Below are 13,485 nucleotides of genomic sequence, written 5' to 3' on the forward strand. Positions count from 1 at the left end.
TAGATGCATTGATTTCAGGTTAAAGTCATGGAGGTATGCCGTGTAAGTGGACATGACAGCCAGTGCCAAAACTGATAAAAAGTCTAGAAAGTCCTGCTGGCAGGGTACTGACTTACCAGCTAGTGGCAGGTTAGAAACAATACATACACAGGATGCTCAGGCATTCAAGTCTCCACAAAGTGAAGCAGCCGCCTGCTACAACACACCATGTATAGTTTAATAAACCCTTGAATAGAGGTCTTGCCATCAGATTATCATTGCTATTGTGTGCAGCTCTCATTAATGTAAACCCTAGCTTCCGATCTGCAGTTTAGGCTTACATATTGCCCCAGACAGGGAAAAACGTGAATTGTGATGGTAAGACCAAGGCATATGAACTAAAATGTATAGAAAAGTTAGTAACAGGACAAAACAACAATTCTTAAAAGGGATGTCCGGCCTTGGACTATGAGTCTGCAGTCACTCTATCTGAATGCAGACTTTCGAATCTTCACAGCGCGCACACTGCATACTGTGAGGATTCTCTGGTGTCGGCACCGGGAGCGTCACCGCAAGTAAGTGATGTGCATGCATGCAGTCATAGGCTGACTGGATGGTTACGGCCTCACTAAATGCCAGTGTATTGAGCGAGACTTGACACCGTCTAGTTAGAATGTGGCTGCAAGTATGCAAAAGAGATATGCTCGTGACACCGGAGAATCCTGAGAGCGTGCAGTGCATGTGATAGGAGGATTCACAAGTCTGCAAGTACATAGAATCACGGCATACTCATACCTGAAGGCCAGACAACCCCTTTAAAGGAAATCTGTCCTCAGGATTTCACCCTCACACTATGGAACTATGGATAGCCACATGTAGCCCTCTCAAAGATGAATCCAGCAATACCTTCACCTAGACAGTCTGTACCTGAGAATTCAGTGCATGCAAATAAGGCTGAAGTGCTTTAGCACGCGGAAGCTCTTCCTAAGCCTTATCGTTTGCCTTTAACTCAAATCTTCATCATGTAAAAAAAAAAACACTAGTGCAGCCTTAATGCCGGTGTTGGATTTGCCCCAGCATCTAGCTGCGCAGAAGCAGGCTGTAATACATTTGCAGTTAGGTTTATTAGCAAAGTGTATAAACTTTCTGCTGTTTGCAATAAATCAATAAAAGAATAATATAAATAAGCTCAATAACTAATAGGAATGGTTTCTCCAAATTCTAAACGCCACTTTTTCTGACCACTGCAGTCCCAGAATGATTCTTCTCATTGTTATGGCCATGATGCATAGACCCCTGGCAGCGTTCCTGGGGAATCGTAACCAATTCCAATGGCCTTCAGTTCATTAATATTAAAAGAGATCATTGCCTTGTACAATACTAAAATACTGCAAAGCCTCTCAATGTTCCTGCAGATACAGATGGAAGTATGGTTCACAGACATTTGGAGGGCAAGATGAAATCAATCAAGTATCAGGAAATCCTAGGAGAAAAAGCTCTGACTTCGGTGAGGAAGCTGAAGCTTAGGCACCAAGATAATGATCCAAAGCATACCTTTATGTCCACCAAAGCTTGGTTTCAGAACAAGTCCTGGAAGATTCTGTATTGGCTGTCACAGTCGCCTCACTAGATCCCCACAGAAAATCTTTGGTGGGATTTCAAGAAGGCCGTTACAGCTCCAAACCCAAGATTACTGGAGAACCAGAAGTCATTGCTTATGAGGAATGGTCCTCAGGAACGCTGCCAAAAGCTGGTGCCTAGATATGCATCACATTTGTAGCAGGTTATAACAGCTGAAACATACTCTACTACATACTAAAGATGATTGTCATGATGGGGTAGAGTAATGGCCAATAAAAGTGACATTTTGTGTTGGATTTGGAGATCCCACTTGTTATATTAGTTGTGTTGGGCCTATTAAATTGTTCTTGTCTGACCGCAATAAACCAAACAGAAGAAACATTGTTACTTTTGCTAATAAACCTAATTTGCAATGGAGGCAGAATCATTTTGATTGTAAGGTTATACTTGTAATATAACTCATTAATTGGCAAATCCTGACTCCAAACTGTGTAAGCGCTGACAAATTGTGCTCCTAAAAGTATAGTAACGACAAATCTACCAAGAGCCACCAAAGAGGAGCTTCTGACAACCTGCAGTGCTCCATATCCATAGTGAATAAACAGTTATTAACAATTCAAGTTAACTTGTGGATCAGATGAGGGAATGAATTCCTTGTCAGAATGGAGGTGACCACACAGTTGACATTTCTTGTGTTTTAGTCCATGAGCCGGGCCAGATATCGGTACTACCCGGAGTGACTAATTCTCTTTGGTGTTTTTAGGTAGATGCATGTCTGTAGTTTATGTTTTGATATGATAGCCCTTGCACATCAGTAGCTTAACCCCTTCAGGCCTATTTGTACCCAAATGCCTAGGCCATTTTTTGTAAATCTGACCTGTCACTTCATGCGGTAATAACTTTGGGACGCTATCACCTACCCACGCCATTCTGAGACTGTTTTCTCGTGACATATTGTACTTCATGGTAGTGCTAATTGTGAGTCAATAGATTTTACCTTTCTGCATAAAAAAATTACAAAATACACGAAAATTTGGGAAAAATTCGCTATTTTTGAACTTTGAAATTTTCTACTTTCTACAAAAATGCTGATAGCCCCCAAAGCAGTTATTAGTTTACATTCTCCACATGTCTACTTCACATTGGCATCATTTTGGAAATGAAATTTTATATTTTTCGGATGTGATAAGGCTCATAGTTTTAAACGCAATTTTTAAAATTTACGACTAAATTTCCAAAACCCATTTTTCCAAGGACCAAGTCAGTTCGGACGTCACTTTATGGGTCTTGTATAACAGAACCCACCCATACATTACCCCATTTTGCAAACTACACCCCTCAAGGTGTCCAAAACGGATTTTCAAAACTTTGTTAACCCCTTAGGTGTTGCACAGGAATTCAAGCAAAATGACAGTGAAATATCAAAATTTCAATTTTTTGGCAGATATTCCATTGTAATCCAATTTTTCCTGCAACCCAGCAAGGGTTAACAGCAAACCCAAACCCAAAATTGGTTACCCCAATTCTGCAGTTTATAGAAACAACCCACATGTACACGTAAACTAAATTATTTGTGACTGCGGGGGAATACCAAGAGTTGCAGAGCTGCACTCAGCAGTCCCATAGACAATGGAAAGAACGTAGATGCACACAGGCGTAAACATTGCTCCATTCTGATGCCGCATTTCGATGCCCCCCTCTCGGGATTGGTCCTACCCCCACCGATCAGTAATTAGCACCTATCCTGTGGAGAGCTAGTTACTTGAAATTTTGGAAATAAGTTTTTAAAGGCGTTTCCACCTGTTTTTAATAAAATCTAAAAAAAAAACAAAAAAAAAAAAAACAACAGTCTGAAAAGAGGAATGGCTTTACATAGAAACTGCCTAGCTGCTTTCTATTCAGCTGAACAGGTTATTTGTAATCCAATTCCTACCTGGTGTCTAACGACGACAGCGTTTTAAACATTAAGGGCCAAGATCATTTCAGCCTTAGACTGGTTTTCATTAGCCAAACTACAGGTGCATTTTAGTGTTCATAACACTCAGACCTCCTAAGATTTCATTTAAAGGGAATTTGTCACTAGGTTTTGGCTACCCCATCTGAGAGTGGCATGATGCAGGTGCAGAGACCCCGATTCCAGGGATGTATCACTTACTGGGCCCCATTTTGTAATTTTAGAATATCTATGTTTATTTGCTACAAATCTACAAGTACTCTGAATGCTGAGATCTGTAAAACCCCATCCACACTATTGATTTGCAGGCAGCTTTCTGTGTACAGGGTTACACAGAGCTTAGGAATAGAGAGGACTAACTCATAGCAAGTTTATTAGTCCTCTAGTGATAACCTCCTGCTGACAAGACTGTGATTTTAGATAAACTATAGCAAGCAGCCCAGCAAGTGACAAATCACTGGAATCAGGGTCTCTCTACATTATGCTGTTCTCAGATTAGGTTGCAAAAACCTGGACAAACATTCCCTTTAAATTACCATAGGGTTCATAGAAGAATATTTAGAATTGAGAGTCCTCAGTGGTTGATACCTTTTAATGGCTAATTGAAAAGATGGTAACAAATTGCAAGCTTCTGAGACTACTCAGGTCTCTTCATCGGGCTAGACTAATACAACATCTGAAGATGTTAGTCTATGCCTGATGAAGAGACCTGAGTAGTCTCAAAAGCTTGCAATTTGTTACCATCTTTTCAGTTAGCCATTAAAAGGTATCAACCACTGAGGACTCTCAATTCTAAATATTCTTCTATCTACTGGCTATCACAGTACAAAGATATATATCTTTCCTGTATCATAGGGTTCAGAGTGATCTAAGTTTAGCAGTTCCTTGCCATGAGGGGGTACAGTCTGTTGTAAATATTGCAGCAGCACTTAGTTTAGTAGGAGTCCATGATGAAGGAAGGCATTTCTTAAAAGGGTCTTCTAAAACTGTCTCTTGAGCAGCTAAGAGCTATACAGTTTCCTTAATTCCTGCTTTCTGGCTAGTCGGGCTCTCCTACTTGAGTGACAGTTTTGGTGAATGGTAGAACTGTAGTATTAGTAGAACTATAGCACAATTTCAGCTATAACACATTCAGCTATAAGTGATTTGTTCTGAAGAGTGTACACTGCTACAGGTGCTACTCACTAAAATAGGATATCATCAAAAAGTTAATTTATTTCAGTTCTTTCATACAAAAAGTGAAACTCATTACATAGAGTCATTACAAACAGAATGATCTATTGGGCTAGGGGTTGGGCTAAAGTTAGGGTTAAGAGCCTTTTACACATAGCGATATCGCTAGCGATATCGCTAAAGCGTCACCGATTTTGTGACACAACAGCGATATCGCTAGCGATCTCGCTACATGTGACACTTACCTCCGACCAGCCCCCCCCCCCCCCCCCCGCTGGATATCGCTGATCGCGCGAAAATGTCCTGGGGCATTTTCTTCTCGCTGGTGTCCCGCTGGCGCCGACGAGCGACGCATGGACGCAGGCGGAAGTCGTCATCATCGCTGCGTGTGACACGCAAGTAACGACTGCCGAGCATCGCTGCGTCGCTGGTGAGATCTGCCTGTTTGGCAGCTCACTAGCGACCATTTAGCGATGCTCCAGCGATCCTGACCGGGTCGTATCGTTGTTGGGATCTCTGGTGCATCGCTAAATGTAATGGGACCTTTAAGGCTGGGCTAAAGTTAGGGCTGCGCTAGGGTTAGGCTTCTGGTTATGGTGGCGATTACGGTTAAGGTCGGGATGACGGTTTGGGTTGGGATTAGGGTTAGGGGTGTGTTAGGGTTCGGTTTACAATTAGGGTTGGGATTAGGGTTAGGGGTGTGTTGGGGTTAGGGTTGGAGTTAGAATTGGGGTGGTTCCACTGTTTCAGTAACATCAGCAGGTCTCCAAACGCGACATGGCGCCACCATTGATTCCAGCCAATTTTGCGTTGAAAAAGTCAAACGGTGCTTCCTCCCATCTGAGCCCTGCCATGCGCCCAAACAGTGGTTTTCCCCCCACATACGGGGTAATGGCATACTCAGGAGAAATTGCATAACAAACTTTGTGGGCCATTTTCTCCTGATACCATTTTTTCCTTCCAAATTGCTTTAGTTCTCGTGAAGCACCTGAAGGGTTAATAAACTTCTTGAAGAGGTTTTGAGTACCTTGAGGGGTGCAGTTTTTAGAATGGTGTCACTTTTGGGTATTTTCTGTTATATTGACCCAACAAAAAAAGGTTTTGTAAATTTTGTTGGAAAAATGAGAAATTGCTGGTCAACTTTTAACCCTTATAACTTCGTAGCAAAAAAAAAAATTATGTGTCCAAAATTGTGCTGATGTAAAGTTGACATGTGGGAAAAGTTATTTATTAACTATTTTGTGTGGCACTACTCTCTGATTTAAGGGTACAAAAATTAAGTTTGAAAATTGCAAAATTTTCTAAATTTTTGAGTAATTTCCGTTATCTTCATAAATAAACGAAAGTTATATCGAAGGAATTTTACTACTAACATGAAGTACAATATCTCACACAAAAAAAAATCTCAAAATCAGTGGGATACGTTGAAGCGTTCTAGAGCTGTAACCTCAAATTGACAGCGGTCAGAATTGTAAAAATTGGCTTGGTCATCAAGAATCAAATTGGCTCTGTCACAAAGGGGGTTAAAATCTGAAATGTTGGCCTACTGAAATGTACATTCAGTAAATGCACTCAGTACTTGGTCGGGACTCCTTTTCTAATGAATTACTGCATCAATGCAGAGTGGCATGGAGGCGATCAGCCTGTGGCACTGCTGAGGTGTTAGGGAAGCCAAGGTTGCTTTGACAGCAGACTGCAGCTGGTCTGCATTGTTGGATCTGGTGTCTCTAATCTTCCTCTTGACAATACGGTCAGGCAAGTTTGCTGGACAATCAAGCAACAGTGATACTGTTGTTTTTAAACCAGGTATTGGTACTTTTGCTAGTGTGGACAGGTGCCAAATCCTGCTGGAGAATGAAATTTCCATCTCCAAAAAGCTTGTTGGCAGAGGTAAGCATGAAGTGCTCTAAAATTTCCTGGTAGACGGCTGTGGTGACTTTGGTCTTGATAAAACACAGTGGACCTACACCAGCAGATGACATGGCTCCCCAAACCATCACTGATTGTGGAAACTTCACACTAGACCTCAAGCAGCTTGGATTGTGTGCCTCTCCACTCTTCCTCCAGACTCTGGGACCTTGATTTCCAAATGAAATGCAAAATTTACTTTCATCTGAAAACAACACCTTGGACCCCTGAGCAAAAGTCCAGTTCTTTTTCTCCTTGGCCCAGGTAAGACGCTTCTGGCGCTGTCTATTGTTAATAAGTGGCTTGACACAAGGAATTTGACACTTGTAGACCATGTCCTGGATACATCTGTGTGTGGTGGCTTTTGAAGCAATGACTCCAGCAGCAGTCCATTCCTTATGCATCTCCCCCAAATTTTTGAATGGCTTTTTCTTAACAATCCTTTCAAGACTGTGGTTATCCCGTTTGCTTGTGCACCTTTTTCTACCACTTTTTTTCTTCCACTCAACTTTCCATTAATATTCTTGGATACAGCACTCTGTGAACAGCCAGCTTCTTTAGCAATGACCTTTTGTGGCTTACCCTCCTTGAGGAGTGTCAATGACAGCCTTCTGGATATCTGTCAAGTCAGCAGTCTTCCCCATGATTGTACAGACTATGGGCCAATTTAAACGCTTAGGAAGCCTTTGAAGGTGTTTTTTGCTAATTTTTCTAATTTACTGTGATAGTGACTTTTGGGTTTTCATTGGCTGTAAGGCCTCTTTCACACTTCAGCTTTTTACAATCAGTCACAATCCGCCAGGTTTTGAAAAAAACGGATCCTCAATTTTCGTTTTTTTTGAGGATCCGCCAAAAGTTGCTGTCCGTCACCATACTCAAAGATTTCAAAACGGAGCTTGCAACGTTTTTTTCTCTGGCGGATCCTCCAGACACTTATTTAACCCGAAATTCTCATTCTCTCTCTCTCAAATTCAAATAGGCTTTATTGGCAGGACCAAAATACAATTAGTGTTGCCAAAGCAAGAAAAGAAGTGTGGCAGGGGAGTGGATTAGGGTAGTGGGGATGGGGTGTTGGGGGCAAAATTTGGCGAGTGATTGTCCATTTGGAGGTCTTTAGTTCCTCTCATCTTATGACATGTGGTGACATATTGGGCGGCGACCTCCACCATTGATTCTTCTTCCCCCAGTAGGATGCAGAGTTTCCTCTCCTCGTCCATGGATGGGAAGTCTGGGGTATGGGTGGTAAGTTTCTGGAAGTGGGAGTCCCAAGGGCGCGACTGGGAGCGGTACCTCCCACACCTGCTGTTCGCTTAAGAGAAGTTCCGCAGGCCTCGACCGGGTTCTCCCCCTTCGAGCTCCTGTATGGCAGGTGAGTCCGGGGACCCCTTGGGTTGATAAGAGAATCCTGGGAAGATGAGCCAAACCCCACAGAAGTGTCTATCGTGGATTATGTCATGCGCTTCCGTGACAAGATGCAGACCTTGACGCTGTTGGTGCATGACAACATGACGCAGGCTCAGGCTGACCAGAAGCACTGGTACGACCAGAACGCCCGGGAGCGGACCTACCAGGTGGGTCAAAAGGTGTGGGTGCTGGTCCCCGTACCAACGGATAAGCTTCAGGCAGCCTGGGAAGGCCCGTACGTCGTCCACCAACAGCTCAACCCGGTCACCTACGTGGTCACGCTTGACCATGATCGGGGTAGGCGCAAGGCCTTTCACGTCAATATGCTGAAGGCGCACCACGAACGTGAAGCTTGCGTCCTTCCGGTCTGCAACCTGCCCGAGGATGGGGAGGAAGATCCCCTCCTGGACATGCTGGCCAAGGCCGATGAGTCCATTGAGGACATGGAGATAAGTGGTTCGCTAACCGTATCCCAGCGGTTGCAGTTGATGGCCACCCTGGAACCCTTCCAGGCCGTGTTCACCAACAGTCCTGGGAGGACGGAGTTAGCGGTTCATGAGGTGGACACCGGGAATCACACCCCATTACGGCGAACACCTTATCGGATCTCTGAAACGGTGCAACAAGTCATGCGCCAAGAGATCGATGAGATGTTAAGGCTGGGGGTGATTCGACGGTCAAAAAGCGCGTGGGCTTCACCTGTAGTCCTCGTGCCTAAAAAGGATCGGACCACCCGGTTCTGCGTGGACTACAGGGGGCTTAACGCCATCACAACCTCTGATGCTCACCCGATGCCGCGAATCGAGGATCTGCTCGAGCGGTTGGCAAACGCCAACTACATATCCATCATGGATTTGAGTCGGGGATACTGGCAGATTCCCCTGAGTCCTGAGGCGCAGGAGAAATCCGCCTTTATCACCCCCCTTTGGACTGTACAAGTCCACGGTCATGCCCTTCGGCATGAAGAATGCCCCTGCCACTTTCCAGCGGATGGTCAACCACCTGCTTCGGGGACTGAAGGAGTATGCGGTGGCGTACTTAGACGATATTGCCGTCTTCAGTTCCACCTGGGAGGAACACTTTCAGCACCTCCAGGAGGTGCTCAAGCGTCTTCACCAGGCAGGCCTGACCATCAAGCCGGGGAAGTGCCAGATAGGCATGCACGAGGTCCACTACCTGGGGCACCGGGTAGGCGGGGGTTTCATGAGTCCGGAGCCAGGAAAAGTGGACGCAATCGTGTCCTGGCCCACCCCCAGGACCAAGAAACAGGTGAAGTCCTTCTTGGGCACTGCAGGGTACTATAGGCGGTTCGTACAGGACTATAGTGCCCTTGCAAAACCCTTGACTGACCTCACCAAGCAGAGGCTACCCCAAACAGTCAACTGGACAGATGACTGTGAGGCGGCTTTCCAAGCTTTGAAAGCAGCCCTGTGCAACTCTCCAGTGTTGAGAGCAGTCAACAGCAGTCGCCCTTTTCTGGTACAGACCGACGCCAGCGAGTTTGGCCTCGGGGCTGTGCTTAGCCAGGTCGACTCGGGGGACCAAGAGCACCCCGTGTTGTACCTGAGCCGGAAACTTTTGCTGAGGGAAGTGGCATACTCGACCATCGAGAAGGAGTGTCTGGCCATGGAGTGGGCACTGCAACGTTTGCAGCCCTACCTGTACGGGCGCGCCTTCACGGTGGTAACCGACCACAACCCTCTGAGCTGGTTGCACACAGTAGCCGGGACCAATGGAAGGTTGCTCCGCTGGAGCCTTGCTGTTCAACAGTACGACTTTACTGTAAAACACAGGAAGGGCAGTGAAAACGGCAATGCCGATGGGTTGTCCCGCCGGGGCGAACCCGCTGAGGTGTGCATGGCCGATTACCGAGAGGTAATGCCTCCTTAGCGCCCTCTTAAGGAGGGAGGTGTGATGTACAATGTCTGCAAGATATGTTTTCTGTTGGAATGTGCTAAAAATCCTCCATTTTGTGAGAAGCTGCCTGCCAGTGTCTCAGTTACATTGCACACTGCAGCAGCTTCCCTTCCCCCAAGTGTCATAAAACAAACTTCCTGTCACACCATTTGGCTTCTCTCAGCCTCAGCTGAAAGAGGGAAAAAAAGTGCGGGAAAAAACTCTTTGTCTGAAGCCAAGAGTTTTTGATAAAACTATAAGGGATTGTCCCGCGAAAACCATATACAGCAGAAATATAAAAATCATATTTTTTTGATCAGAGCAGTCCCCGTTTCGCTACAGTGTCACTTCCGCAGTTCTACCATGTCCAGAACCTGAGATATGATTTGCTCCCAAATGGACGGTCATATCGCATAGATGTTTGATGTTTTCTTGATGGGCTCATTACACTGGGAAACATGATACCACTGATGAGCCCATACCAGCTTCTCCCATAAAGTTATAGCTAATCTAAGTTTTGCAGCCAAATTATAACTGGGATGAAAGAGGTGGGATTAACCCAGAATGCACCTCTCCGTGATGTCACATAGGAAAGTCTATAAGGCATTCCCTGGGCAAAACCAGCTCAGAAGAGCTCCAATCCTTGTGCTGACAAGAACTCCAGATGAGTGGAGATATGTGGCTCCGCCTTCTTTCTCCGCCGCATGGTTTTGCCTAAAGAGCCATGAACAACCGTGAGTGTACTTTCTATGTTCATCTATCTTTTATTTTATATTTGTAACTGCACATAATTAATGTCTCAACTTTATAGCAACTTTTATCTGTAATCACTGTCCTCTTTCGGAAAATAAATGATTTAATATTTAGCCTGTCTCCGTGCTCTAAGAATCGAACTGTACGCCTTTGATAGATAATCGCTACTAATTCAAGGGGTTTGCCATGGACCCTCTTAATTTAACACTGTGAATTAAGTAACCGTGACTGGTGGCAGCGCGTTGTGTACGGCTATTGCGGCTTGCTGGCAGTACAGAAGGGTCTTATATTGCTGAATGAGTGGCTGCGGCCACAGCATTGATAATTCCCTTACTGCAGAAGCCTAATTGCCGGTTCACAACAGGCAGCCCATCCGGCGACCAATGATCCTAGGTGCAGTTCCCTGACTGACCTGAGGGTAAGGGGGGCGCCGGAGAGCTGCGAGTTCCAAAGTGGAACTGAGAAAGTGGGATATACATAAATCCCCGCAGTACTTGGAAGATTGATAGCAGTGGTGGGGCATCCAAATTAAATTCCCCCTATGGCAAATTGTAGAGCGAGATTAGCTTGCTGGATATTTTTGTCACATGGTGCCAGTGGTGGGATAACTAAGATAAGCCCCAACTGTGCCTGTGATAGCCGTGTGCCGGCATTGTGTCTCGTCCCTCCGTCCGCTGATACACCCGTGTCAGTGGTGGGACTGTGACATAGTGGTGACACAGGGTCCGCTGTCCATCGCGTTTTGGTGGCAGCGGGACCCCCGTCAGTCGCCCGTATTTGGACGAACATCTCTCTCTCTTTTTCCAGGCAGCGATTCCTTTGAAATTCTTCATTTGTCGGATCCGTCAACAAAACGGACGGGTGGCATCCGTTGTCATCAGTACTACAACGGATCCGCCATCCGTCCTTTTGGCGGATTATGACTGATGCAAAAAAACTGAAGTGTGAAAGAGGCCTAAGCCATAATCATCAGCATTAACAGAAACAAACACTTGAAATAGATCACTCTGTTTGTAATGACTCTACATGATATATGAGTTTCACTTTTTGTATTGAAGAACGGAAATGAACTTTTTGATGATATTATAATTTTGTGAGAAGCACCTGTATCACTGTATTTACATATAAGGATGACAGAGCATTTCAAAAAACACATCACTCTAGACAAGATCAGAGAGACATAATTAGCATCTCTTAAGGGGAGGGGGGTGAGCAGCTAAACTGCTGTATGGAAATCAATGGGTTGGAGAGAGCTGACTAGAATGTTAAGAGTTAACCCCTCACTTGGAATGTAGCTAAAGGGGCTTTACACATAGTGATATCGCTAGCAATATCGCTAAAGCGTCACCGATTTTGTGACGCAGCAGCGATATTGCTAGCGATATCGCTACATGTGATACTTACCTCCGACCGGCTCCCCCGTTGGTTATTGGTGATCGCACGAGATCGGCCTGGCCCATTTCTCATCGGCGGCTTCCTGCTGGCGCCGACGAGTGACACGTGGACGCGGGCGGTGGACGTCATCATCGCAGCGCCTGACAGGTAAGTAACGACCGCTGCTGCGTCGCTGCTGAGATCCGCCTGTTTGGCAGCTCACTAGCAACCATTTAGCGATGCACCAGCGATCCTGACCGGGTCATATCGCTGTCGGGATCTCTGGTGCATTGCTAAATGTAAAGGGGCCCTAATACATGGTCAAGCTACATGGAAACAATCTGTACACTATAAAATCTAAAAATTATCATTGCAAAAGAATGACATCAGAAAAACATGTCAAATGCAAGGTCACTTATTTGCATGCTGTCTAACTACGGTAATTAAAGCTATTTAAGAACATGACAATTTCCACTTAAAGACATCATACTGGTAAGAATAATAGTGATATATAATATATCTTGACTATCCCCTTCAGGTTTACAAACTTATTGAAATAATAAAGCCTAAAAAGAGTGTGAAATTCATAGCACAGATCTGTATAAACACAGACAACCCGCACAAAACTTGTAATTGTAAAATACCTGGATCTTTGTGTTTCCAAAATTTTCACAAGCCCATTTATTGACCTTAAAAGATAATAAAAATATATTTCAGTCCCACATACACATACAGTGAAAGCTCTCCAAAAGGCCACTTATGTATAAAATGTGTAGACTCTACTCTGCAACACATGGAAACTCATGAATCCAATGGGAAAAATTCCATATCTTACCAAAGATGTTTTCAGTTTGCAATTGCATATTAATTAGAAATTATATATTCAGTTCTATTGTGCATTTAAAGTAGACCTGTAACCAGATTTCACAAAAGAAACTGCATACATCATTAAATGAATCTTTACACCTGATGGGGCTGGTGCACTTACTTTGAAAATACCTGTCAAAATCTTTTTTGAAAGTTTTAAAATCAGGCAAGAAAACTTTCAACAAAGATTGCAAGACATCAACCTCTAATGACTGCTGCAGATCATTTTAATGGTGGCTATTGATAGGAATGATGCGCGGGCTTTCTTAGATCCCTACCGCTCATTCACTACACTCCCGATGCATAGAAGGCAATTGTATGGTAACCTGGGGCCTAGGAATGGCCAACCAGGTCGGTCATGAGCGTTTGTCTATGAGTCCAAAACACTAACATAACAGTCAGCAATGCTTTTAAATACCCAGTGTTATATGACATTATAGATCACTACATATAGTCCTCCAAGGAACATAAAAAAGGGTAATTACCGTAAGTTAATTTTACCCCTTCTTGCTGTGTACAGCCAGTGTTCATTTCTTGGCATTTTCCATTCCCATCTTCCCAGAGACACAACTTTTTATTTTTCCATCAATATAGCT

The 13,485-nt window shown here is 44.4% G+C and overlaps 1 protein-coding gene across 4 annotated transcripts in view; it reads right to left on the reverse strand.

Annotated features, from left to right (window-relative positions):
- The window catches only part of LOC141086301 (zinc-regulated GTPase metalloprotein activator 1B-like), a 347,538-nt gene that overhangs the window by 74,485 nt on the left and 259,568 nt on the right, over nucleotides 1-13,485 (reverse strand). For all 4 annotated transcript variants that reach the window (XM_073572259.1, XM_073572258.1, XM_073572261.1 and 1 more), the window contains one exon: nucleotides 12,667-12,711. In XM_073572259.1, the coding sequence (XP_073428360.1) occupies nucleotides 12,667-12,711 (45 nt within the window). The remainder of the gene's footprint in view (nucleotides 1-12,666; nucleotides 12,712-13,485) is intronic.

The sequence above is a fragment of the Dendrobates tinctorius genome, unplaced genomic scaffold, assembly GCF_039654945.1.
Source record: "Dendrobates tinctorius isolate UK_male_01 unplaced genomic scaffold, ASM3965494v1 ptg000031l, whole genome shotgun sequence".
Lineage (NCBI taxonomy): Eukaryota > Metazoa > Chordata > Amphibia > Anura > Dendrobatidae > Dendrobates > Dendrobates tinctorius.